The following is a 27,188-nucleotide window of genomic DNA, read 5'->3' as shown; positions in this document are numbered from 1 at the left end:
GGAGCATGGAAGCCCTCCCATGGCAAGACTGCCCAGACAGGAGCCAAGGACCCTGGAAGCCCAGGCTTCTGGCCCCAGAGCAGCCTGTATGAAATACTATCAAAAAATGTACAATCCGATATACTGACGGAAGGCCCTCTGTTAAAATTTGTGGGGATCCAGATTCACAGTTTGGACAAATGAATGCTCTCCAAACAACATGCCTCCATCAACCCTATCACTTCTAGGAGGAGTTACGAGCTGGACGAGAGGTTCCTGACAGTGCACGGTGGGAAAAGGCTTCAGGGAGCAGAGGCACTGTGTGAATATTGGGGAATTTGGATAAAATTCTAAATTTCAAAATGGCTCAGTTTTGTCTCTAAGGCACAGCCCTGCATTGGTGGAGTGGAGTAGAGCTATGTTGCCCCAGGAGCAGCACTGGGAGGTATCCTGACTCATAGAGGCACATGATGAATATCAAGAGCATGATTATTGCGCTAGCAATTTAGGGGAATCACATAATTCTTATCCTGTCAAACACCCCTCAATCCATCTTAATCAAGTAGGGGACTGATGGGGATTCAATTTCTATTGTAGCCGATGGCATTTACTCCATGAACGCCTGGCTCATGGCAAATCTTTCAGAGGTAAATTATAACACTCTCTCCCCCACGCCTCACACAACAGCAGATCCTTCTCTGAAAAATCTTCAGTGTCTCAAAGAGGAGATGCAAATGTCTGGATAGACCAGGAGTCATACTGATATATGTGCCAGAAAAGGCATGTGATAGAATCCTGGATTGCATAATATTGCCAAGAAGCACATGGTGCGACTGCTAAAGGGCTGGGTGTACATATATCCGGTCCAAATCATCAGCTAGACAGATGTTTCCCAGCCTACCCCAGTCCCTTTGGCAGACACACCAGAAAGACCAGGTAGAGGCTGATGGAACCTCATTTCTGAAGTATGTACTGTACATACAGTCATGCTTACCCATAAGATAATATGCATACTCACATAATGAGACCGAGAAAGGATAGGGAAAGAAGTCTCAAGGATGTGGTTGCTACTGGTTGAGTAATAAGATGAACTATATTGTAAACATGGGCACATGCACAATACAGACAACAAAGAATACAGGATAGGCAAAGATCCGTGTAGCCAACTGCCTTAAACAATTAGGGTAAAATTTTCAAAAATGTCAAAGTGATTAAGTAAATGTAACCCTTAGTGAAGCCATTTAGCTAAATATATTGCTGGTGAGTTGGAATTTCAAATTGTGTTTTTAAATGTATTTATTTTAAAAGCATTTCAATTTACCCTCAAATCAATGGCAAATAAATATAAATTATATATAAATTAAAATTTACCTCAGAAAGTTTAGCTCACACAAAATTTGAAAAGTTTAAAGATTATACCTAAGTTCATAGTTTTTGTTTTAAAGTTATACAGACCTTATCCAGTGCTCTTTGCACAACTGATTCACTTTCAGTGTCCAAAGCTGAAGTTGCCTCATCGAGCAGAAGAATCTTGGGATTGCGAACCAGGGCTCGTGCAATAGCTATTCTCTGTTTCTGACCTCCACTCAGTTGTGCCCCTCTTTCTCCAACCATGGTTTCAAACTTCTGCAAAGGTATTAAGATAGGTTTTCAGATCTCTCAATGACATCTTTATTTTAACATGTAATACCAATGAAAGACAGTGTAAAGACAGAGATGTGCTCAATCTGCAATGCCCACAAAATATTTTCCTTTTACCAAAGCACAGCCAAGGAGACTGTATCATAAGCAGGTCATATGATTTTATCTTCCTATTTTTTGTGTTTTCAGGATTCTGATATTTTTCAGTCTAAAGCAGGGGTTCTCAAACTTCATTCCTTCCACCGCGACCCCCTTCTGAGAACAAAAATTACTACGTGACCCCAGGAGTGGGGACTGAAGCCTGAGCCTGCCCGAGCCCCGCCGCCCCGGGCACAGTGTGTGTGTGTCAAAGCTGAAGCCCAAGGGCTTCAGCCCCAGACAAGGGGCCTGTAAGCTGAGCCCTGCCACCCAGGGCTGAAGCTCTCTGGCTTTGGCTTCAGCCCTAGGCTGAAGCTCAACTGGCTTCGGCTTCAGCCCTGGGCTGAAGCTCTCTGGCTTCGGCTTCAGCCCTGGGCAGTGGGGCTCACGTTTTGACCCTGGGCCCCAGCAAGTCTAAGCCAACCCTGGTAACCCCATTAAAACAGGGTTGCAACCCACTTTGGGGTCCTGACCCACAGTTTGAGAACTGCTGGTCTAAACCGTCTCTGCAAAGTACTCATCAAACCATGACTTGCAGATTTAAAATTATTTTGATTCTATCATCTTTCAAGCAAGATGTGAAAAAGCCCTGGGAAGATTGGAATTGGCAATTATGGAGTTAGCTCACTCTAACTTCTGAGTTATGGAAGCTCCTCTTAAGGAGCTATTTGGTATTACAAGGTTTAATAGAGAAGAATTTGACAACAGAGTTGACTTGCTTACATCAGGCAGTTTCATGATAAAGTCATAGGCATTGGCTTCCTTGACAGCTTTTTCAATCTCTTCCATAGTGACATCTTCACGGCCATAGCGGATGTTTTCTGCAATAGTAGTAGCAAATAGCACAGGCTCCTGATTCACCACACCAATAATCTCCCTCAGATATCTTAAATTTAGGGTCTTAATATCTTGTCCATCAATAGTAATCTAAATGTAAAGAAAATTAAAACATGGATGTAAGTGTCCCAATCAAGAATACAAACTCCACCAAGATTACTTATATTATTTAGGAAGACATTTGTATTTTGCCATCTAAACATCAGCAGTCAGGCCACTGCTAAACATTACAGTAATTTGATGTATAAAGCATCCAGCTCAGTTCAGATGTCTTACCATGCCCTTCTCTGGATCATAAAATCTCTGGATCAGTTGAACAGTTGTACTTTTCCCACAACCACTGCTACCAACCAAGGCTACTGTCTGGCCACAGTTAACCTTCAGATTCAAGCCTTTCAATACCTACATAAGAAAATAATAATGAAAAAAATTAACAAAAACATAATGGGTCAATTTCTGCTCTTCCTTACACCACATAAATCTGGAGAAAGTCCAGTGACTTCAGTGGAATTTTTCCAAATTTTCAGCAGAACTTGGTTCAATATGAGTACATTGCACAATATAGTTGCTATTTACACCAGGGCTCACTTTGTGTTTTCTACTGAACCATTGCCACATATACGTACTACGTTCTGTCTTTATGTAGTAGCATCCTCATTTATTAGCCACACCCTTTTTATGAGCATTTACCATGCAACCTGGAGGGTGAACTAATTGCAGTAGAACCCATATATGGTGAATGCAGACATATCAAAACATGTTTATTTTGTTGTGATGCAAAAGCCTCTTTTCTTGCCTTGAATTCTCTACAGTTGTACTCATTCATATTGGAATTTTTACACTTGTCTATACTGGCAAAATTGATAGCCATAATTTACCACTGATAGTGAATTATGACCATGAAAGTTGGTAGTGTAGATGTGGCCAAAGTCTTGACCAATGCTAGGGAAATTTTGCAATAATTTCTTATCATTACTAATATTGCTCTACTAGTGATAGCAAAGTTGGGAGCCATTATGTAGATGGGATGCTAGCATCTTATGTGCAATGTTGATTAGACCTGTTCTGAACATTTCTAGATAATACAGTGCTTAAAATGCCAGCAGCTCTTATACAGTTGGGCTCCCAACTTTGCTGTCACCTGTGGATCTGAACAAGTGTTCGCAATGGTGCCAAATCTTTGAAAATGTCCCAAATGTAGATAAAGCTTTAGTGCATGCCAACACTAGGGGACTTTACAGAAAAATACTCACCAATGAAGAGATGACTTTTTTGTAGGATTCCCTAATGAAGACATGACCTTTGAGTGGAGTTTCTTCACTTTAGTAAAGTTTCACTTCACTATAAACAGGTTTTCTTGTACCAATCCCTTTTGAATGCAACATTTCACAGCTAAAGTTGGTGTGAAGTGCTGCATTCCATGGGGATTTAATTTTTCCTACCTCCTCTGCTCAGCCAGAGAGGCAGAACAGGGAAGATGCCATTAAACTCTGTGGTGGAAGAGGAAAAGAAGAATCGCTTCCCGGGCTTCCAGTTTTACAGTACTGCCCTACTCCTGACAGGAAATGGAATCATGGTCTACACAGAAGGGTCCTTGTAGCTGTTAGCACTACTGTCAGGGAATGAAGAGAGCTCTTGAAAACCTATGCTGAGATGAACGTATGGAGATCTGCCACTTGGGCATTTTCATGTTACACTGAAAAACAATTTTAGTACTTTTTTAGGGGGGAAATAGAAGCTAATAATGCTTAATTATAAGAGAGCTCCACTGTAATGCCATAGGAAGGAAGTAATTAAATTTAACAGAAACTGCCATTACCTAATGAAGATATATTGTATTTAAACAAATTTTAACAGACTTGTACCATGGATACTTGTGGAGTTCATTATATCATCATTCTTACTGGGCTAAAATAAATATTTTTTCTTGATATAAATATATTAGAAGATGGGATTGGGTTTATAATAGCAACAGATCCTTTAACTTTTGTGCAAAGCCACTCTGGGTCTGTTTTCACTAGGCAAACTAAGTGATTTCTTAACTTAAGTTAGCTAACCTGAGGTAAAATCCTAGCGAAGACAAGGCAGTTTGTGGTTTTCACACAAGCTAGCAGTACAAGCTAAAGAGGGAGGCTTTTGCTAACTCCACCTTTTGAAAATTTGTTCATAGTGATGTTTCCCTGTCACTAAATGATCAATTTATCTTTAATTTGGAATGTATGTGAGCTTCATTTCCAGTACCTTTACATCTTGCCTAGATGGATAATTGAAGTAAACATTGTGGAATTCCAAATTCCCTCTAATGTGGTCCGGTTTGTAGCCAGTCTCTGAAAAACTGTCAATTTGAGGTTCCTAGGTAGAACAAAACACCAAACAGAAATGAAAAGGAAGAAAAGAGTAAATTTGATCATGTTTCCTAATGACATTCTCATTACATTATGCCAGCTGCTAAAAGTCTTAGAATGGAACATAATTATTTAGTGATATTAAGTGTAATTTTTTGGTGGCTTGGGTGAAATCAACAATTATACTGGCAGGTGAGGCTTCCAACCCATGTCACCAGTATTACCTGTTTTGTCTCTTCATTACTCTGTTCCTTAGCTACATATGCAATAGGGGGGAGAGAACTTTGAAAAAAAAGAATGAATAAAAACTTTTGTTTGAATTTAGTAGACCGCATTGCAGATTGAGTTCCTCTATTTATCCACAGGACAGCTGCAGCACAGCTGGCAGCAATCTTTATCACATTGCCTCACCCTGATCTGGATGGATCACCTCTAGGAAGCTAAGGCCTCGTCTACACCGCCACTTTACAGCGTTGAAACTTTCTCACTCAGGTGTGTGAAAAAACATGGCAGTGTAGACATATGCCTCTTCATGCTTCAGCCATCATTCCAGAGGCAGGGCCGGCTCCAGGCACCAGCACAACAAGCAGGTGCTTGGGGCGGCCAATGGAAAGGGGCGGCACATATGGCTCTTCGGCTGCAATTCGGCGACGGGTCCCTCAGTCCCTCTCGGAGGGAAGGACCTCCTGCTGAATTGCCACCGAAGAATGAAGCGGCGGTGGTAGAGCTGCCACCGAAGTGCCGCCGATCGCAGCTTTTTTTTTTTTTTTTTTGTGTGTGCCGCTTGAGGCGGCAAAAACGCTGGAGCCAGCCCTGTCCAGAGGACAGGCTTCCATGCTGATGACACTCGTTAAAAAAATAATGTGTTAATTAAATTTGTAACTGAACTCCTTGGGGGAGAATTGTATGTCTCCTGCTCTGTTTTACCCACATTCTGCCATATATTTTATGTTATAGCAGTCTCAGATGATAACCCAGCACATGTTGTTCGTTTTAAGAACACTTTCACTACAAATTTGACATAATGCAAAGAAGATACCAATGTGAAATTTCTAAAGATAGCTACAGCACTCGACCCAAGCTTCAAGAATCTGAAGTTCCTTCCAAAATCTGAGAGGGACGAGGTGTGGAGCATGCTTTCAGAAGTCTTTAAAGAGCAAAACTCTGATGCGGAAACTACAGAACCTATACCACCAAAAAAGATAATCAACCTTCTGTTGCTGTCATCTGACTCAGATGATGAAAATGAACATGCATTGGTCCACACTGCTTTGGATCGTTATCGAGCAGAATCTGTCATCAGCATGGACGCATGTCCCCTGGAACGGTGGTTGAAGATGAAGGGACATATGAATCTTTAGCACATCTGGCACGTAAATATCTTGCGACGCCGGCTACAATAGTGCCATGCAAACACCTGTTCTCACTTTCAGGTGACATTGTAAACAAGAAGCAGGTAGCATTATCTTCTGCAAATGTAAACCAATTTGTTTGTCTGAACGATTGGCTGAACAAGAAGTAGGACTGATTGGACTTGAAGGCTCTAAAGTTTTACATTGTTTTATTTTTGAATGTAGGGTTTTTTTGTACATAATTCTACATTTGTAAGTTCCACTTTCATGATAAAGAGATTGCACTACAGTACTTGTATTAGGTGAATTGAAAAATACTATTTCTTTTGTTTTTTACAGTGCAAATATTTGTAATAAAAATAAATATAAAGTGAGCACTGTACACTTTGTATTCGGTGTTATAATTGAAATAAATATATTTGAAAATGTAGAAAACATCCAAAAATATTTAAATAAATGGTATTCTATTATTGTTTAACAGCGCGATTAATTGAGATTAATTTTTTTAATCGCTTGACAGCCCTATTCAAAATATTTTTATCTTCTTAAGCCCCAATTCTCAAGCTCTCAGTCCATGGAACTTCCATTGGCTTTTAAATGAAGTCTGTGGGAGTTCCAAGTTTTGAAGGCTTGCCTAATCTAGCCCTTAGGCCTTGTCTACTGTACTTTTTTGAGAAAATGCTCACAATTGCACCATCACTGGTGCAGCTCCACTAACTGTAACAATAGCAGCAGCGCTAGTGTAGACTGCGAAGCAGAGTTTTTAATCACCATTACTTCTAACCCTATCCTGAGCAGGTCTGGAATCTTTGGTTGTAAAAACATCAGCAAGCATGTAAGCCCCACCTACACTAGTGCTCCAACCATTACTACCACCAGTGCAGCAAGAGTTGGAAATTTTAGAAAAAACAGATTAGTGTAGACAGAGCAACTGACTGATAAATACACCTCCCATAGTGTTATTGCTTACATACACACATACCTATTTATAAGAAAACATATAAGCTGTTTCACATTTTGGACATTAAGGTAGATGTTAAACAGTCAAATCACTGGAAATAAACCAGGGATTAACTCAGACCTTTAAATTATGAATAGCTAAAGACATATAATCTCACAAAAAACTAAGCTTAGACTCTCAAGACCCATTATTGTTTTTCTCCTCTTTCTTGTTTAGACTCTCAGTAAAAAAATATTTGATTATGCAAGTTTCACAAGGATTTTTGGGGTTTGATTTTCAGTTCTGCTTTAATCTGGCCTCCTTTTTGACTCTGCAGTGTTGCAAGTAGAAATAATTGCAGGCACAAATTTGCACCTACAATTTTATTCATGAGTGTACATGATGCCATTTAAATATCTAAATATCTCATTGCCACACCATGTCAGATAATTAGACATTTAAATGACTTCAAATTGCACTCACAATTTTTTGTGCCTGCTAATCACAGACCCAGAAAAAGAGCCATGACTTAAAAAATCTGACTCACTTTATTTTCAAATGATAGTCCTACAAAGATACTTACATTGTCTATGATATTAAAGATTGCATAGGCGGCTCCCCTTGCATTAGCAAACGCCTCCATACCTGGTGCAGTCTGTCCCACACTAAATGCTCCAATTAATATAGCAAAAAAGACCTAAAGAAAAAAATTACAAGAATGCTACCAGGTTATTCAGTCATCAAACTGTCATGGGATAACTACATTTATTCATGAATATCTACTAATATTAGTGCAAAAGCTTTCATGTTTGTTATACAAGTTCAGCATGTCTAGATTCAAAGAAGAAAAGAAAGGAAGGGCAGCTACTGAGGCAAAAGATAAAGGACAAGAGGAAGAAAAGGGACTCTAAGATGGGAATCATGTTCCTTCATGAGATGACCCCAAGATGGATATTGCTTAGACTTGGGTGCTGATGCTTGGGACAAGCCAGAGATGGTTTGAGGCATTAGGCTAACCCCCCTACAGACATAAGTAAACAAAGCTATATATAACAAACAGGACAACCAACCTTTAGGGACTGAGTCGTTTTACTGCTAAAAATATTTTAAATGTTAACTGGCTTTTTGACCAAAACAAACATTTTCATGGAAAATTTTCATTTTTGTCAAAATTTTCCCATTTTTGACAAAAGGATAGAAACTGAAACTTTTCACCAAAAATGCTTTTCAGAAACTGAAAATCTTTTGCATTTCAGTTGCTTCCTCACTCCCTCCCCCAAACTGAAAAAATGTCATGGGAAGTTTTGAAAAGACTGGCATTTTTTTAACAGCTTTATTCTCATATCGGACCAAATAGATTCCCCCCACCTTCTTGGGAAAATAGAGAGGAAGTCCCTCTGACAGTCTCTTTCTTTCGAAATTGTTCTCCTTACAAGACCCCACTTGTGATGACCCACTCCTTTGCTGCTCAAGCTTATGGTTTTATGGTAAGAGTTTTAGTAACATGTGGGCTGGTTTTATGTCTGTGTGTGTTTGGAGTTATTGTGTGTGCTGGCTGTGTTGTTGTGGGGGGCAGGTGGTTTCCTGGGCAGACAGCTCTCTGGGAACATAACTCTAAGAAACAGTAAACTGATGACTCAGGTGAGTGCGTGAGTTGTGCTAGGAGATTTGTATTGATCTGTGTGAAAGTTGTGCCTGAGGAATTTGTATTTTGTTGTATGGGTGGCATATTAAAGTCTGAAGAACTGGGGTACTGGGGCTAAATACTCCATCATTTGTGCAGTCTCTGTCTTATCACTTACTACAACTAATAAAACTGTTGCATGCATATTAGCTGTAGAGTAAGGGTGATGATTGGTTGAGTTACCTCAGATATCGCACACCATTTTTGTGTGTAGACAGGGTTGTAGTGAGTCATTCTCCAAAGACAATTCTGTTACTCTTTCAACTTCCCTAAACTATGCAAAGTCCCAGCTTCCCTTTTATAGAGAACTCAGGAATGAGGGTGCATTAGGGCTGTAAGTGTCCCAGAAAGTCTGCCCCATCCATTGGAGGCAGTTTTTAAAGCTCCTTTTGACTCAGAAGTAAAACACAATATGTTTAATGTATTTTTAAAAGAATATCTTTTCCAATCTCTGTCAGTTGGTTTCAGAAGGTTAAAGTATCCCAGGCCTACTACCAGCAAACACAGAGCCAAACATTTCAGACACAGTTCATATTTGCATGACACTGACATGCTTGCCACATTAGGAGCAGAATCTAAATCCTAATAAAAGGAGAGATTACTCACCTTGTGCAGTTAACTCGAGTTCTTCAAGACGTGTGTCCCTATGGGTACTCCACTTCAGGTGTACATGTGCCTTCTGCGCCATGTATCGGAGATTTGTAGTAGCAGTGCCTGTTTGGCTTGTTCATGTGTTTTACACATACTTGTGCCCCATAGAGAGGAAATATAGAGCTGCACAGGTGAACTGTCCTCAGTTCCTTCTCTACTGTGAAGTCCTGCAGAGGAAGCCCTAGCTAACACAGCTAATGAGAGAGGTGGAATCCAAAAGGGGGAAAGAGGGCTGGAGAGTGCAACAGTAGATTCTTGTGAAAAGTGATGCTTGGACAATGCAAGTGGCTGCAATGAAGTGGTTATAAAAGTGGATGGTTTCTTCTTTGAATACCTAGATCTCTTAGCTAGAGGGTCAGGTGGTTTGTGAAAACCAGAAAATTGAGCTGGGCATGACCTCTGCACTGTTTGAGACCTGCTATACTTTTCTTATTTGCTGACACATAGATCCTCAGGGATCTGATAGTGGCTCTCAAATCCTTCAGTGTATAAAGTGAATCGTCCGTACAGTCAGAAAACAATTTATGACCATCAAAGGGAAGGTCCTCTACAGTAGTCTGTACCTCCCTCAGAAAACTAGATAGTTGGTGCCAAGTTGCTCATCACATCATGATTGCAGAGGATATGGATCGGACTGCATCCAAGGATATGGATCGGGCTGCATCAACTGCATCCAAGGAGGCCCATAGAAATGTCTTCACCAAGAGCTGACCCTCACTTATGAGGGCCTTTAAATGCTCCCAATGTTCTTCTGGCAAATATTCAGTACAGTAACTCCTCACTTAACGTTGTAGTTATGTTCCTGAAAAATGCTACTTTAAGCGAAATGATGTTAAGTGAATCCAATTTCCCCATAAGAATTAATGTAAATGGGGGGATAGGGAGCTAGGGTTATGTTCCACAAAAGACGCGCGTACACACACACACACACACACACACACAGAGTATAAGTTTTAAACAAACAATTTAATACTGTACACAGCAATGATGATTGTGAAGCTTGGTTGAGGTGGTGAAGTCAGAGGGTGGAAGAGGGTGAGATATTTCCCAGGGAATGCCTTGCTGCTAAATGATGAACTAGCACTCTGCTGAGCCCTCAAGGGTTAACACATTGTTGTTAATGTAGCCTCACACTCTACAAGGCAGCATGAATGGAGGTAGGAGACACAATAGATGCATGGCTGTGGCTGCAAACATTCCCTGTGGAAACTGAACGTGATGATGAACACACGTTAAGTGAGGAATTACTGTAGTCTTATTTAGACATGATGGTTTGCTATTCAAAATTGTAGTGTCACAGAGGAATAGCTTTTGCAACTGAAAAGATCAAGGCTCTTCTGGTCTTTGCTATAGGGAGTAGCCTGTTATGCTGCCTCCCACATTCATTAACTGCATCTATAACCAAGGAATTTGGTGACAGATGTGAAAATAAAAATTTGAAATCCTTGGCTGGGACATAATATTTTTAGTTGGCATACTTGCAAGTCAGGAGTGCTGTAACTGGAGCTTGCCAATTGGTCCTGACCAGTACTAAAAGAGCGGTGTTAATTGGGAGTGCCACACGTGCTGAAGCGGAGGTCTGTAAAATGTCCAGGAGTTTATGGTGGGAGTCCTGGTATTGCTCAAGAGGAATCTGAAGTGCATCTGTGATCCACTTCATCAGCTGCTGGAATTGCCTGAATTCAACTGCCATTGAAGATGGTGCAGGCATTTCAGCCTCATCCAGTGATGACAAGGAAAGATTCATCTGAGGTGTTACCTCCTGATAAGCCCTTGCCTCTTGTTCTTCAAAGGTGTCCTCTACTGTTTCTGGCTGGTAAGGAGGGAGTGAAGGTATGGGAGAGCAAAAATGTCTATGCTCCCTGCGGGGGGAAAGCAGGGCCCTCAGAAATTGTTGACAGTACAGGACCCATGGATCCCAGTAAGATCAATGAGGTTGACCATAAGGCATAGGTGCAGGTAGCCACTGTTGGTTACCCCAGGTGGTCAAAGATCAAGGTCACCTCTCCTTCTTTCTCTCTGCATGTGGAGGAGAATAACATTCCATTGAGTAAACAGGAGATCCCCAAACAGAGAGTTGCAAGTCACAGTCATTCGTATATTCCATGGGAGGTGATAAGTGCTTTCCCTGGATGGAAGAAGGTAGGGAACCAGAGGGTCCTGACAAGAAAGTTGCTGTCAGTGGCCCAGAGGATCTTGGTACTGAGAGATGAGCAAAACTAGACAGTAGAGGAGACTCAATTCATTGGGTACAAAGAGGCCTCTTGAGTACCAGAACTCTTGTGGCACCAGAGGAACAATGGAGGTCAAAATTAATTGCAACTGGCTAGTATGTGCTGTAAGGTGAACCTGTGCAAGCATAGATTCAGATGGAGCAGTCCAGGGTGGTGAAGTAGATACTGAGGGTACTAAGGAGCCAGACGGTGCCAACCTCTTTGTCATAGAATGTCTGCTGACATAGCTGTGACTACCTGTAGCAGAGGATCTCTTCACTACCTGTTCCTTTTTGGAAGAGGCATAGCTTTTAGAAGCCTTAGATACCTTTGTGGTACCAGATGCACTTGGAGCCTCAGTAATACTCCACTTGGGGTCTGCGGTCTCTGCTTTAAGGAGATCTAATAGTTGTTCTCCTCTTGATGATATTTTCACTTAGCGTGCAAGGCTGTTGGTATGGCAGGTACAGACATAGACCTCTCATCCCCTGAAGTTTTTGGTGACCTCAAAGAGGATGGGATAGTGGTTGTCTTATCTCTTTTAGCTTTCAGTGCCCAGGACCTGGTGGTCAATGGGGTAGCAAAAGTTATACCCATAAAAGGTCTCAGTGACCGGCATCTGGAGGTGGATGGGGCAGTATATACAGGGGAGTTCTTGGCACTCTGGTCAGAAGCTGGTTTCAGAGTTTGCTCCATCATGAGTTTGAATTTGATCTCCCTGTTCTTACACGATCTGCTTTTAAATGAAGAGCAGAGTTACACTTTGAGGGTACATGGATATTACCCAAGCACTTAAGACACAGAGAGTCCAATACTAACCAAGAAGGATTCCCAGCAGGAAGAACAACATTTAAAACCTGGGGATCCCGGCATACCCCAGAAATAAGAGTCCAAAATTAACCCCTGAAAGGGGGAAAACACAAAAGGGAAAGAACAACTCCAAACTAACTAAATAGAATAATTACTATCTAACAAACACAGTAAATCGGACATGCTCAATGCTCCATCTCAGGCCGAAGACAGTTGAGAAGAAACTGATGGCGGTTCACCCATGCAGCCCTATATATCCTCGCTAGAGACCATGAGGACATGTAGGGCACATGTGTAGGCCGAAACTACCTACCAAAAATCTGCTACCAAAAATCTCCAGTCAAAGGTGCAGGAGGTGCATGCACACCTGAAATGGAGCACCCAGAGGGACACATGTCTTGGAGGCTGAAGGGTTTGAAGGTTGTGCTGTTGGGAGCCGGTATGTTGGGATGAAGGGGAGATGCTGGGGGCTGTAGTGAGTGGGATGTATGTCAGGGCTGCTGGACTGTGTGTGGTGGTTGTTAGGATAAGTTGGAGGGTTGTGAAGGGTTGTTGGGGTATATGTGGGGCAGGAGGGGCATTCTGGGGTATGTATGAAGTATTGCTATCCAGTTCATAGAAGGGAGCAGGGCCCAATTTCCATAGTACACAGGGCTCCCAAATTCTTTAGTCCAGGCCTGAATCCCTATCCCATCCTGGAGGGATCACCTCGAAGTGAGATGATAGTTCAGTCTCTATATTCATTGAATTCTTATCCCCTCTACTCAGACCTCCAGCAAGGGTACCAGTCATATGCCAACTAGGATGGTGATTTTAGTGATGTGAACATCTGTCCATTAGGAACTGATCTGACCTTGTATATTGGCAGTAATAAAGTTGTGACACACAGGAGTGCTGGTAAGAGACTGGTCCTCATTTCCTGGCTCCACCCACAGGATATAGGTGGTGGTTACAAAAGGTTATACCCCTGTTATGTAACATGGGCCTCTGACTCCAGTAGTACCATATGGAAACAATTTTTGGTCATTACTGACTTGGTCTGAACTAAAACTAGTGAGTTACAGATGAAAGGATTATTATGCTGTTATCAATCCTATGAGACATCCAATGCCCACACAGTGGTAGTTTGATAATTACATTTTCTTTTACTTAGCATGGATGAAAACTGAGGTGCAGCAGGCCAAATTCAGTGTCAGTGTACAGTATATTTATCCCCATTGACTTCAATAGGGTTGCATGCAGTGTAACTCAGTGCAGACTCGTTCTGTTTAAACTAGTGGTGGGCAACCTGCATCCCGTCAGGGTAATCTGCCGGCGGGCCGTGAGACAGTTTGTTTACATTGACCGTCCGCAGGCACGGCCGCCCGCAGCTCCCGGGTTTAAACCCAAACAAGTTCCCAAAATTCTGTTTGGTATTTTTAATTAAAATTGTTGATCTACTGAGGTACACTCACCGTAAGGACTTTTCCAATAGTATAATCATCAGATATCACCAAAGTGGCTCCATACCAAAATGCCAATGCATATGATGCATATATCAGTAAGAAAGCAATACCCATAGAAATGTTGGCTGTAATAGCCTTCTTGATTCCAATATTTTTGGCGTCTTCTAAATTTTTATGATACCTGCAAGAAAAATCACATGTTGGGAATTTAAAAAAAGATAGCATATTATGTTTCTTTTTTTCACTGAGCCTATCAATAATTTTCTAGGTACAGAAAACATTTTAACAAACAAATAACAATCAGATATATCAAAAATTTACATTAATTCATGTAATGACCACTCCTGCATCCGTGACTAGGCCTGCTGGCTAGTAGCGCCAATTGTAAGAAAAAAGAGGATCGATTAAAGAGAAGGGATGTCCATTAATTTCACTATAAGAGTTTATAACTTCATTCAGATATATTAGTCTCTTCTCTCTACCTTAGCTAAGCTGTATTCAGTTTCCTGAAAGCCAGCCCTTCTTTTCTAGATTAAAAAAAGGAAAATAATAAATTGTCTCTTAAACAAACACTCAGAAGGACATATTCAGAGTTGGCAGTGCCGTTCCCTATTAGAAACCTGAGATAAATCTGATGGTTGGGTGGATTCCTTATGTGTACATAAATATCCACAAGGTCCCAAATAAGTGGGAATAGAATAGGAAGCCTTCTTCAAGAGCCTGCATTTGTCTTGTCCATGAAAGACAAGTACTGTAATTCCTAATACAGACTGGAAGTATTGAAGACTGGGAAAACAATTGTCTCAAAAATAACTGCCAGGCAATTTTTAAAAAATTACGTAGTAATTTATTCCTCATATTTTTTCATTTTAAATGTCTTTAAATCATCCTAAAAGCATGAAATAGAAATAGTCCAGCAGAGGACCTCCAGACATCCTCCCTGCAGTTGCCCTTTTGTCTCCCCACAATTTTGCACAGATTTGTTATGTTTACTTGTGTAACCACAGGCCTGACAGAGGACCAAGAGATTCAGATCCTCAAATATAGGTGGCGCCATTTTTCAGAGCTGAGTCATAATTTGTAAAATCTATCTATGTGCTTAAATGGTCCTGTCACCACAATATCTGTACACCTCACAAACATTAAAAATGTGTAATCACAGCACCTCTGTAGGATATTATACAGAGTGCAATGGGATGTGGTTGCTGTGCAGCAACCTCTGTTGGCTGAGTATGCTGCTGCTGGTGCTCCCTGCCTCAGATGCCTTCCCCAAGGTGAGTCTCTTCAGCTTTCCACATACAGGTCAGTGCTGGAGATGTGGCTTGGACCTCTGGCCATGTCATAAACAAACAACCCTTTCCAGGGTAACAAAAGTCCAGCTAGTAAGTCCCAATAAACAAAAAAGTTCTTCTATCCTTCAGGAGCTTCTCTTCAGCTGCTCTCAGCCACTTTCAGGGCTACCTGTGAGTCTTTCCCCCACTCCAATATAGAGCACTCTGCTCCCAGGTGGCTTCCCCTGGAGTACTGTTCTCAGCCCCTTCCTGGGCTCTGTTTTCTCCCTGCCTGCCGGCCTATAGTTCCACACCCCAGACTGATCTCTCTCAGCCCTTTTCTGAGGTCCAGGTGTCCATTAACCTATCACCTGATCCCCTTAGTCCTGTCCCCTCAGACTCAGAAGAAGCTAATAATTATGACCCAGAGAGGGGGGCTGGCCTATCGCCCTTTAAAGGGACCAGTCATCCTATGAAAGATGGCACTGAGGTACAAGCAAATTAAGTTAACTTAAATTAACTATTTAGAAAAGCTGGACGAGCACAAATCCATGGGGTCAGATGTACTGCATCCGAGGATGCTAAAGGAATTGGCGGATGTGATTGCAGAGGCATTGGTCATTATCTTTGAAAACTCATGGCGATCAGGGGAGGTCCCGGATGACTGGGAAAAGGCTAATGTAGTGCCCATCTTTAAAAAAGGGAAGAAGGAGGATCCGGGGAACTACAGGCCAGTCAGCCTCACCTCAGTCCCTGGAAAAATCATGGAACAGATCCTCAAGGAATCAATTTTGAAGCACTTCGAGGAGATGAAAGTGATCAGGAACAGACAGCATGGATTCACCAAGGGCAAATCATGCCTGACTAACCTAATTGCCTTCTATGATGAGATAACTGGGTCTGTGGATGAGGGGAAAGCAGTGGATGTGTTATTCCTTGACTTTAGCAAAGCTTTTGATACGGTCTTCCACAGTATTCTTGCCAGCAAGTTAAAGAAGTATGGGCTGGATGAATGGACTATAAGGTGGATAGAAAGCTGGCTAGATCATCGGGCTCAATGGATAGTGATCAATGGCTCGATGTCTAGTTGGCAGCCAGTATCAAGCAGAGTGCCCCAAGGGTCGGTCCTGGTTCAATATCTTCATTAATGATCTGGAGGATGGCGTGGATTGCACCCTCAGCAAGTTTTCAGATGACACTAAGCTGGGAGGAGTGGTAGATATGCTGGAGGGTAGGGATAGGATACAGAGAGACCTAGACAAATTAGAGGATTGGGCCAAAAGAAATCTGATGAGGTTCAACAAGGACAAGTGCAGAGTCTTGCACTTAGGACGGAAGAATCCCATTCACTGCTACAGACTAGGGACGGAGTGGCTAGGCAGCAGTTCTGCAGAAAAGGACCTAGGGGTTACCGTGGACAAGAAGCTGGATATGAGTCAACAGTGTGACCTTGTTGCCAAGAAGGTTAACGGCATTTTGGGCTGCATAAGGAGCATTGCCAGCAGATCAAGGGATGTGATCATTCCCCTCTATTCGGCATTGGTGAGGCCTCATCTGGAGTACTGTGTCCAGTTTTGGGCCGCACACTACAAAAGGATGTGGAAAAATTGGAAAGAGTCCAACGGATAGCAACAAAAATGATTACGGGGCTGGAGCACATGACTTATGAGGAGAGGCTGAGGGAACTGGGATTATTTAGTCTGCAGAAGAGAAGAATGAGGGGGAATTTGATAGCTGCTTTCAACTACCTGAAAGGGGGTTCCAAAGAGGATGGATCTAGACTGTTCTCAGTGGTAGCAGATGACAGAACAAGGAGTAATGGTCTCAAGTTGCAGTGGGGGAGATTTAGGTTGGATATTAGGAAAAACTTTTTCACTAGGAGGGTTGTGAAGCCCTGGAATGGGTTACTTAGGGAGGTGGTGGAATCTCCTTCCTTAGAGGTTTTTAAGGTCAGGCTTGACAAAGCCCTGGCTGGGATGCTTTATTTGGGGATTAGGCCCTTCTTTGAGCAGGGGGTTGAACTAGATGATCTCCTGAGGTCCCTTCCAACCCTGATATTCTGTGATTCTATAATTCTAAGTGACTTGCTTTAGGGCACATAGTGCCAAGTACCAGAGGCTGGAAGAAGAAACTCTGTGGATGAGTAAGAGAGCACTGACGAGGTGCACTCACATACTATGGTGATATGCTCCCTAAGAAAGGTGCTGAGATGAGCTGCATGGCCCCTCTCCCCTTCAGCAACCACAGTCAGTGGAGAGTTCCTGCCAAGTTTTGTGGCTCTGATGGTCATCTTTAGATAAAAGGTCAGGACAAATGACGAGAATGCTGTTCCATAATACAATAAGAATAAATGAACCTAACAATGGAACTATCAAGATGTGTACATGCCATGGCTTATTGAGTAACCACATAATCTTATTAGTGTTACCCTTGTCTTTTCTTTCCCCATCCCCCATTTTTGTCTGTTTGTCTATTTTGTCTGTTGCTTATTGTGTGATATTGAAATTAGATTGTACACCCTTTGGAGTACTGACCATGTCTTTGTTTTGTGAGGCTCTGGAAAAATAAATAATCATTATTCAGCTTACAATAAAACTTGTAAAAGAGAACATTCTTATTAGGCAACTTCCTGTCTTAATTACCCCCAAAATGCACTGAGTACAATAGTGCTCTACCTTTATTTGAAGATCACTTTCACCAAGGAACCAGTTTTGTCAGCCCCTGGGTGACAAACTTTCAGCAGTGAAGATACAAGAAAAATTCAAAACATTTAAACTGAGAGTTTTAAAACTAGCTGATGAATGAAAACATTTTTCTGACCTTTTGATTTCTTTTTTCTGTCCTCCAAAAGCAATAACAGTCCGAATTGCTGCCAGAACTTCCTCTGCAACAGCTCCTGCTTTTGCATATGCAGTTAGTTCTTTGTCAGTGAATGCAGAGAGTATCTGTATAAAAGGAAAATATTTTAACCTTATTGTTCAAAGAAAAATTGAATCAGCTTGAGCATATTATTTATGTCTTTTCACCATAGTTTCCTCTTTCCAAAAAAATGCATTATAATGCCATTTATTAGAAAATAAGCCTTTTGCTTAAATACCGTAGGATGGGCCAAACCACATATTATAAGAAATAAAGAATACATCAATTATATAAAAATTAAATTTTAGTGTTAGCGTCTATCAAAAACTGAGACCTAGATTTTCTGCTTTCACTCAGTGCACAAGTGTATGTGTGGGTGGCTCTTAGTGAACTGGTGATGGCTCCCTGTTTGATTCTCAGGGCAGATCTGCACCATTCTGATCCCAGGTAGGTTAGAGCAGCCAGTAGGCTGCTCTAGTTATGCCAGTTGGCTACAGTCTATAAGGGGCCATACAGCAGCTAGGAACATCTGGACTGGATTAGATGACCTATCAAGGTCCCTTCCATTCCTACATTTATATGATTCTATGATTCTAATTTCCATATGTATCCAAAGATTGGGATTTTCACGAGCCAAAGGGATCAAGGGACTCAACTCCCACTGAAATTCAATGGTAGTTAGGGACCTAACTTCGTTAGGCCCCTTTGAAAATCCCAGCAAAAAGCAGTAACAAATCTGGAAAAAAAGTCTATTTCTGAGACTAAGGTTTGGACTAAAAGTTTTTGTACCCGTATAACCATTTTTGTTAGGTGTGTGAGTTTTTACCAATATAGTTACACTGATACAACCCCTACTGTGTACACAGTTATATGGTTGTAAGGGTGCCTTATAATGGTATGGCTTCTTCCCTTTCCCATACAGGAATAAGCTATACCAATATAACCACCTTTACATCAGTAAAATTGTGTCCACACTAGGGACACTTTATCTGTTGTATCACTTTAATTATGCCAGTATAGGTATAGTTCTATAATTTAACTTCTCTGTGTTGACAAGTCTAAAGCTATGATTTTTAACAGCCCTAAGGAATTAAATGTACTATGACTCTTAGTGAGGAAATTAAGAGGCTCACTCACTTGAAACAAGACACTTTAGTGTACTTTTACATCTCAGTGAAAATTCACAGCTTTCACCCACCTTTGCCCAGAGAGCAGCTGAGAGTCCCAGGACAGGACTGACTGCCAGTATTACAAGGGTTAATTTCCATCCTTTTGTGAAACCAATTATAAATCCTGTGAGAAATGTAGCTATTGCCTGAAAGAGCATTCCAATTTTGTCACCAATTCCTTCATTAATTTTGGACACATCACTAAAAAACAAATTACATCCAAAGTGTTGAGGAAAGTGGAAAACACAAAAGCTTTTTTATTGATGCAGTACACTTTGTCAATCTGTCACATTTTCTAAAAGCTCTAAGCTGCAGATTAATTTAGATATAACACACTTTGTATCCACACCTAACATAGGTCATGAATGTTTCATCCAACAGAAACACACATGGGAGGAGGCCAGGGAAGAAAACCCTGTAGGCTCAGAATGATTTTCTTAAACTTTACATGCAAATCTTGGAGGATTCACTTGAGGCACATGGACAACTGTGTGGAGGCGCACACTGGCTGTAGGGTCCCTAAATTCCTCTTTCCAATCTTTGTCAACAGCTGCCTCCAGGACAGCTCTCCTGAGGAGAAAATATAATGCAACCTTGGAAAACTGGACATTCCCCATGGAAAATGTAATGTAACCTTTTCCAAATGACCTCCAACAGGGTTAAAGGTCATCCCTAGACTGCCCATGCTGGGCACAATCTATCCATTTCGTGTCATCTCCTACATGCATATATTGGACTCATTTGAAAGTTCTCTAGTGGGTTCCAGGAAAGACAAGGCAGTTCCTTTCATGTGAGCAGAGGAAAGTGATTGGGAGTTGAGGTTGCCTGACCTTTTGCCAGAATTATTCAGTATCTTGTTAGCTCAGGCCCTCAATGTGCATGAAAACTGAACTATATTTTTCCTTCTTGGTAATGATCCCTCAGGATAGGATTTAGTTGCCCTGGCAGCATGAGAATGCTGGCATGGACACTGCTGTGACATCCCTGTTCTTTGGTAGAGTAAAGGAGTCCAGTCTGCAGGGCTCTCCATGATGTACATTTCAACACATAGATAGTAAATTCACTAGATTTTCATATAAGGATTTTGAAGACATTTTAATATAGTTCATACATACGTTTAATAAGGTAAAGAAACACGGTTGTGAAGGGAATATCACAACTGATAGTTAAAAATATACTTACTCTATAAGTCGAGTGTTGAGTTCCCCAACATCATTCACATCAAACCACCCAATTTCCTGTCGCATTATTGAGTGGAAAAATTGTTGTCTGATTTTCTTAATTTGCCGGCCAGCTGCCAGTGTCCAAAATGCAACTTGCATGTAGGCTGCAAATAGAACGCCAGCTCCTAGTCCAGAATAATAGTATGAATATCTGAAAGGAACAAAATTGCAGAGATCCTTTAAATTGGATTTTTTTTTCACCCCAAACAAGTCTTTTAGATATAGATTTTAACTTCAGTACTTTACATACATAAATAAACTAATATGGAATATTCTTTGGACACTATCTGAATTTTTTCCTCTCTTCAGTGTTGGTCATATTTTTCAGTAGGTCCTTTTAGAACCATATTTCATATCTGTCCACTTAAATGTGTGACCTCCGCAAGTTACCTGAAAACCTGTATTTTTTTATCTAAGAATGGATAGCTCAGAGACCACTGACATATGGGTAGAAAACCTACTTGGAGTATACTTTACTGTGGAAGTACTATACTGCTAATAATGAAGAAAGGTAAAGGGTGGAATTTGAAAATCCCATTCTGAATCTAATGAAGCAGCAAGGGTTGAAATTATATTTCATGTTTGACTGTCATCATCCTTTACTAGTTATACACAATTTCATTTACTCATCAGTGAGAGAACTTTGAAATAATTTTGTTTTAAAATGAGTATGTATTCCTGAAGTTAAAAAAACCCAAAACTCCTCTATAGAGCTAATTCAGTTAAATAAAATGATCCTCCACACATACAGGACAAAAAAATTAGATAAACCTTTGTTGCAGGTAGATGCCAATAAATTCCTTATATGGAATTCCATTTTATTATGATAATTTAAAGTTCAGCAAATTCCTCTAGCTCATATGTATATTCATAACATGTATTTTAATTTTATTCAATACTATTCCATGTGCCATAGCCATAAAACAATAGGAAATTACATCTAAAGTTTCTTTGTGTGAGGCACATGCCAAATTTCATTACCAGATTAGTACATTTACATAAAGATGAATAATTACAAAATAAAGATAAAAGCCATTTGGATCCTCCCACACCTATAGATATGTAAAATTATGTGTACTGTTTCTTTAAAGCTGTACCTGGAATTTGAAGCCAGACAGGGTGGGTGTTGGGAAGGTTGTAAGCAAAAGCTCCGCAGTGAAGTACAAAAAGAGACAGAGTATCTTTGGTGATCATTCTGTTTTCCATATTCTAATAAAGTCCCTTGTCCACTTTAGAAGAAAGTGACTATGATTTTTTCCCATTGTTGCTTGACACAACTCAATTTACTTTGAGATTTCATAATTTATAAAATTAATCATATCTAAACTGAACTATAAAAATAGGTTAATGGCTAACTTAAAGCTGAATGATTAGCTAAATGTTGACCTTAAATCACCTTAAACACTGTAAAATTATAATGAATCAGTTGTAGTTGGGTTGGTCACAGGATATTAAGACCTCAAGAAGAGTTCAATAATCTCAAAAGTTTATTGCTCTCACCAACAGAAGTTGGTTCAATAAAAGATATTACCTCATTCACCTTGTCTCTCTATAAAGAATCTTTAAAATTCAACAGCAAGTATTACAGGATTTGTTTTATGACAATCCATAACAAAGTGAATTCAATTATGTGTGAAATTCCTTATTGATCAAATTTATTTTGGTAGAATCATTGGTGAAAGTTAATTGCACATTGCATTGTGAATTAACTATTCAACAACAAATGTTCTGGATGAAAGCTGGATTTTAGGTATAATTATTATTTGAGTAAGAAACATAATGTGTGCATTTTTAGAACCCAATTCCTGAATTCATCCATGTAATTTTTATGTTAATTACTGTTCTTGTAAATTGTTTTTAATGTATAATAGGGACTAGAATTTAACATAATAATCTCTGATGATAAATTGCTTTCAGGGGCAAGTCCAGGCATGCTGGTTATACAGTACAGGGGTGAGGCCTGTGAAAGACAATCTTCAGGGGAAAGGTTGACTCCTGTAAAGGAGGGAGAAAAGAGAAGTTGAAACGGAAAGACAAGGGCAAGGGGAAATGGAAAGGGGAAAAAGAGAAGAAGAGAACCCAAAAAGGTCAGGGGGAAGAGAAAGGAAAGAAAATGAGAGATGGATGAAAAGAGAGAAGGAATAAAAGATCATAGAAATATAGGAATTGCTACACTGACTCAAACCTATGGTCCACCTATTTCCACATCCTATCTCTGACAGCAGGCAGTACCTGATGCTTCAGAGGAAGGTGCAATGGACAATTATGGAATAAACTGTGCATAGGGAAATATAATCTTACCACCCATAGTTTAGTAGTTTTTATGAAGTATAGGATTCCTATACAACTTCCTATATAAATCCTGAACTATAGATAAATTCATGGAGGATAGTACATCTATAGGTATTAGCCAGGATGGGCAGGGCTGGTGTCCCTAGCCTCTCTTTGCCAGAAGCTGGGAATGGGCAACAGGGGATGGATCACTTGGTGATTACCTGTTCTGTTCATTCCCTTTGGGGCACCTGGCATTGCCACTGTTGGAAGACAGGATACTGGGCTAGATGGACCTTTGGTCTGACCCAGTATGGCCATTCTTATGTTCCTAGAACTATGATTGGCCCTGACCTATGTTTTTTGGTTCTCTGAGCTACAGTGATAGCTTGTACAATGATAACTTCTTTGCTAAAGCTTTATACAGACTTCATTGAAGTCAGTAGGTGTCTTTCTGTTGACTTCAATGGGCTTTGGATCAGGACCCCAGATGGTTTTAAAGAAACGAAGAGAAGTATAATGATTAACTAGTGAGAACATTTTTAGGTTAATTCATGAGAGTTAGCACTTAGTCGGCTGTTACCACTGTAAAAAAGAATGGTTTCAGGGAATCCTTTCTACTGATAAATTAGCTCCATACAGTAGCAATAAATACATAGGTACTACAGTGACTAGTACTCTATAAATATCTAAATTAGATATTGCAGGTAAACACTCCACATTATGGATGCTATCTATTGAAAAGAAGTTTTCTACTCTGCAGTGTTGACTATATTAAATACTTCTAGCATTGACATCACCTTTGCTATCCCCTAGCGTGTCTGTAACACGCTTGCATACTCATTTGACAGACCTTATCTTATCTTGGTTTTTATGTGGAATTTTATGAGTTTATAAATAGAAAGTGTATATAAAATATTTCTTTCACTGGGACAATGTCATTGGAATGGGCTGAGTCCCTACAACAGGGGTCGGCAACCTCTGGCACGCGGCTCGCCAGGGTAAGCACCTTGGTGGGCCGGGCCAGTTTGTTTACCTGCCGCGTCGCAGGTTCGGCCGATCGTGGCTCCCACTGGCTGCGGTTCGCCATCCCAGGCCAATGGGGGCTGTGGGAAGCGGCGCAGGCGAGGGATGTGCTGGGTGCTTACCCTGGCGAGTCGCGTGCCAGAGGTTGACGACCCCTGCCCTACAACATCCTCAGCAGAGCACTCTGATCTTGATTTAACATCCAAACGCTACCCCTTCCTGGAATTCAGCATTGTTGATCATTCAAAAACATATGCTTAAATTTCCTCTCTACGTTTGACTGTCTCTAGTGTTTCTCTCTAGTAACTCCTTTGTTCTACCTCCCTAGTAGCCCGCAGTTAACAAGCTACATTTGCTGCAATGAGTCAGCAGCTTTATGTAGGAGTCTACCACAGGCATAAAAGAGTCTGAGAAAAAGAAGAGGTCTGCCACCTTATTATGGACAAAAATAAGGAGGAACAGTCATGGAGGTCAAAATCCACTGTCTTCATCCATTATTTTAATTTTTTTACACTAGAAGATGAAGAATTATTTGAAAGCTGCTGTTTAATTGGCTGAGCTTGTGAAGCCTTACATTCAGTTAGATAGCATTTCTCTGCTAGCATGTTTGGATATAACAATTAACTTTTGAATGATGTATCTGATCAATTGCAAATGGAATGTTCTAGGCATCAGTGGGCAGAATCCTATTGCCTCTGATGAAAACCAGAAGGGAGAAATTGGGGAGGCAGTGTGGGATCAGAGGGCACACACAGAGTCCTTGGCATCAGGTTAGCAGAGCTAGCAACTTCAACTACCTATGTCATTGTCTATAAACTAGCTAAATCAATGAACCGGTGCATGGCAGCCATGAACACATTCCAGTTTATAATAGCTCTCATTTTAGCTCCGTTAATCCTCCCAATACGGGGAGGGGGAGAGGAAGGGGGGGACTTGCAGGGTGTTCCTGAAGTAGAAGGGGATGAGAGGGTGCTGGGAAGGGGAGGAGTGGGAATGGAGGAATGCAAGGAGCTCTGGGCATGCCTAGTGTACTAGGACAGCACCGAGAAAACCGAGAGGTCTGCTGCTTGCCAGGAGCTAGGATTCACGATGTGACGGAGAGACTGCCGAGACTCATCAAGCCCTCGGATCGCTACCCCTTCCTGCTTCTCCACGTGGGCACCAATGATACTGCCAAGAATGACCTTGAGCGGATCACTGCAGACTACGTGGCTCTGGGAAGAAGGATAAAGGAGTTTGAGGCGCAAGTGGTGTTCTTGTCCATCCTCCCTGTGCAGGGAAAAGGCCTGGGTAGAGACCATCGAATTGTGGAAGTCAATGAATGGCTATGCAAGTGGTGTCGGAGAGAAGGCTTTGGATTCTTCGACCATGGGATGGTGTTCCAAGAAGGAGGAGTGCTAGGCAGAGACGGGCTCCACCTAACGAAGAGAGGGAAGAACATCTTCGCAAGCAGGCTGGCTAACCTAGTGAGGAGGGCTTTAAACTAGGTTCACCAGGGGAAGGAGACCAAAGTCCTGAGGTAAGTGGAGAAATGGGATACCGGGAGGAAGCACGAGCAGGAGAGTGCAAGAGGGGAGGACTCCTGTCTCAGACTGAGAAAGCGGGACGATCAGCAAGTTATCTTAAGTGCCTATACACAAATGCAAGAAGCCTGGGAAACAAGCAGGGAGAACTGGAAGTCCTGGCACAGTCAAGAAACTATGATGTGATTGGAATAACAGAGACTTGGTGGGATAACTCACATGACTGGAGTACTGTCATGGATGGATATAAACTGTTCAGGAAGGACAGGCAGGGCAGAAAAGGTAGGGGAGTTGCATTGTATGTAAGAGAGGAGAATGACTGCTCAGAGCTCCGGTATGAAACTGCAGAAAAATCTGAGAGTTTCTGGATTAAGTTTAGAAGTGTGAGCAACAAGGGTGATGTTGTGGTGGGAGTCTGCTATAGACCACCAGACCAGGGGGATGAGGTGGACGAGGCTTTCTTCTGGCAACTAGCACAAGTTACTAGATTGCAGGCCCTGGTTCTCATGGGAGACTTTAATCACCCTGATATCTGCTGGGAGAGCAATACAGCGGTGCACAGACAAACCAGGAAGTTTTTGGAAAGTGTAGGGGACAATTTTCTGGTGCAGGTGCTGGAGGAACCAACTAGGGGCAGAGCACTTCTTGACCTGCTGCTCACAAACAGGGAAGAATTAGTAGGGGAAGCAAAAGTGGATGGGAACCTGGGAGGCAGTGACCATGAGATGGTCGAGTTCAGGATCCTGACACAAGGAAGAAAGGAGAGCAGCAGAATACGGACCCTGGACTTCAGAAAAGCAGACTTTGACTCCCTCAGGGAACTGATGGGCAGAATCCCCTGGGAGAATAACATGAGGGGGAAAGGAGTCCAGGAGAGCTGGCTGTATTTTAAAGAATCCTTATTGAGATTGCAGGAACAAACCATCCCGATGTGTAGAAAGAATAGTAAATATGGCAGGCAACCAGCTTGGCTAAACAGTGAAATCCTTGCTGATCTTAAATGCAAAAAAGAAGCTTACAAGAAGTGGAAGACTGGACAAATGACCAGGGAGGAGTATAAAAATATTGCTCAGGCATGCAGGAGTGAAATCAGGAAGGCCAAATCACACTTGGAGTTGCAGCTAGCAAGAGATGTTAAGAGTAACAAGAAGGGTTTCTTCAGGTATGTTAGCAACAAGAAGAAAGTCAAGGAAAGTGTGGGCCCCTTACTGAATGAGGGAGGCAACGTAGTGACCGAAGATGTGGAAAAAGCTAATGTACTCAATGATTTTTTTGCCTCTGTCTTCACGAACAAGGTCAGCTCCCAGACTGCTGCACTGGGCAGCACAGTATGGGGAGAAGGTGACCAGCCCTCTGTGGAGAAAGAAGTGGTTCGGGACTATTTAGAAAAACTGGACGAGCACAAGTCCATGGGGCCGGATGCGCTACATCCGAGGGTGCTAAAGGAGTTGGCGGATGTGATTGCAGAGCCATTGGCCATTATCTTTGAAAACTCATGGCAATCGGGGGAGGTCCCAGATGACTGGAAAAAGGCTAATGTAGTGCCCATCTTTAAAAAAGGGAAGAAGGAGGATCCGGGGAACTACAGGCCAGTCAGCCTCACCTCAGTCCCTGGAAAAATCATGGAGCAGGTCCTCAAGGAATCAATTCTGAAGCACTTAGGGGAGAGGAAAGTGATCAGGAACAGTCAGCATGGATTCACCAAGGGCAAGTCATGCCTGACTAACCTAATTGCCTTCTATGAGGAGATAACTGGGTCTGTGGATGAGGGGAAAGCAGTGGATGTGTTATTCCTTGACTTTAGCAAAGCT

General features: G+C 41.6%; 1 protein-coding gene across 1 annotated transcript in view; it reads right to left on the bottom strand.

The window, feature by feature from the left end:
* The window catches only part of ABCB1 (ATP binding cassette subfamily B member 1), a 74,559-nt gene that overhangs the window by 34,537 nt on the left and 12,834 nt on the right, over positions 1-27,188 (bottom strand). The window contains exons 6-14 of the mRNA XM_024197525.1: positions 20,517-20,708; positions 19,364-19,535; positions 18,127-18,251; positions 14,045-14,216; positions 7,816-7,929; positions 4,837-4,947; positions 2,872-2,997; positions 2,482-2,685; positions 1,435-1,605 (exon numbers count right to left, since the gene is read on the bottom strand). Coding sequence (XP_024053293.1) covers positions 1,435-1,605; positions 2,482-2,685; positions 2,872-2,997; positions 4,837-4,947; positions 7,816-7,929; positions 14,045-14,216; positions 18,127-18,251; positions 19,364-19,535; positions 20,517-20,708 — 1,387 coding nt within the window. The remainder of the gene's footprint in view (positions 1-1,434; positions 1,606-2,481; positions 2,686-2,871; positions 2,998-4,836; positions 4,948-7,815; positions 7,930-14,044; positions 14,217-18,126; positions 18,252-19,363; positions 19,536-20,516; positions 20,709-27,188) is intronic.

The sequence above is a fragment of the Terrapene carolina genome, unplaced genomic scaffold, assembly GCF_002925995.2.
Source record: "Terrapene carolina triunguis isolate 2854851 unplaced genomic scaffold, T_m_triunguis-2.0 Scaffold84, whole genome shotgun sequence".
In the NCBI taxonomy this organism is placed as follows: Eukaryota; Metazoa; Chordata; order Testudines; family Emydidae; genus Terrapene; species Terrapene triunguis.
The sequence above is the reverse complement of the archived record's forward strand: the minus strand, read 5'-3'. Positions and strand labels throughout refer to the sequence as shown.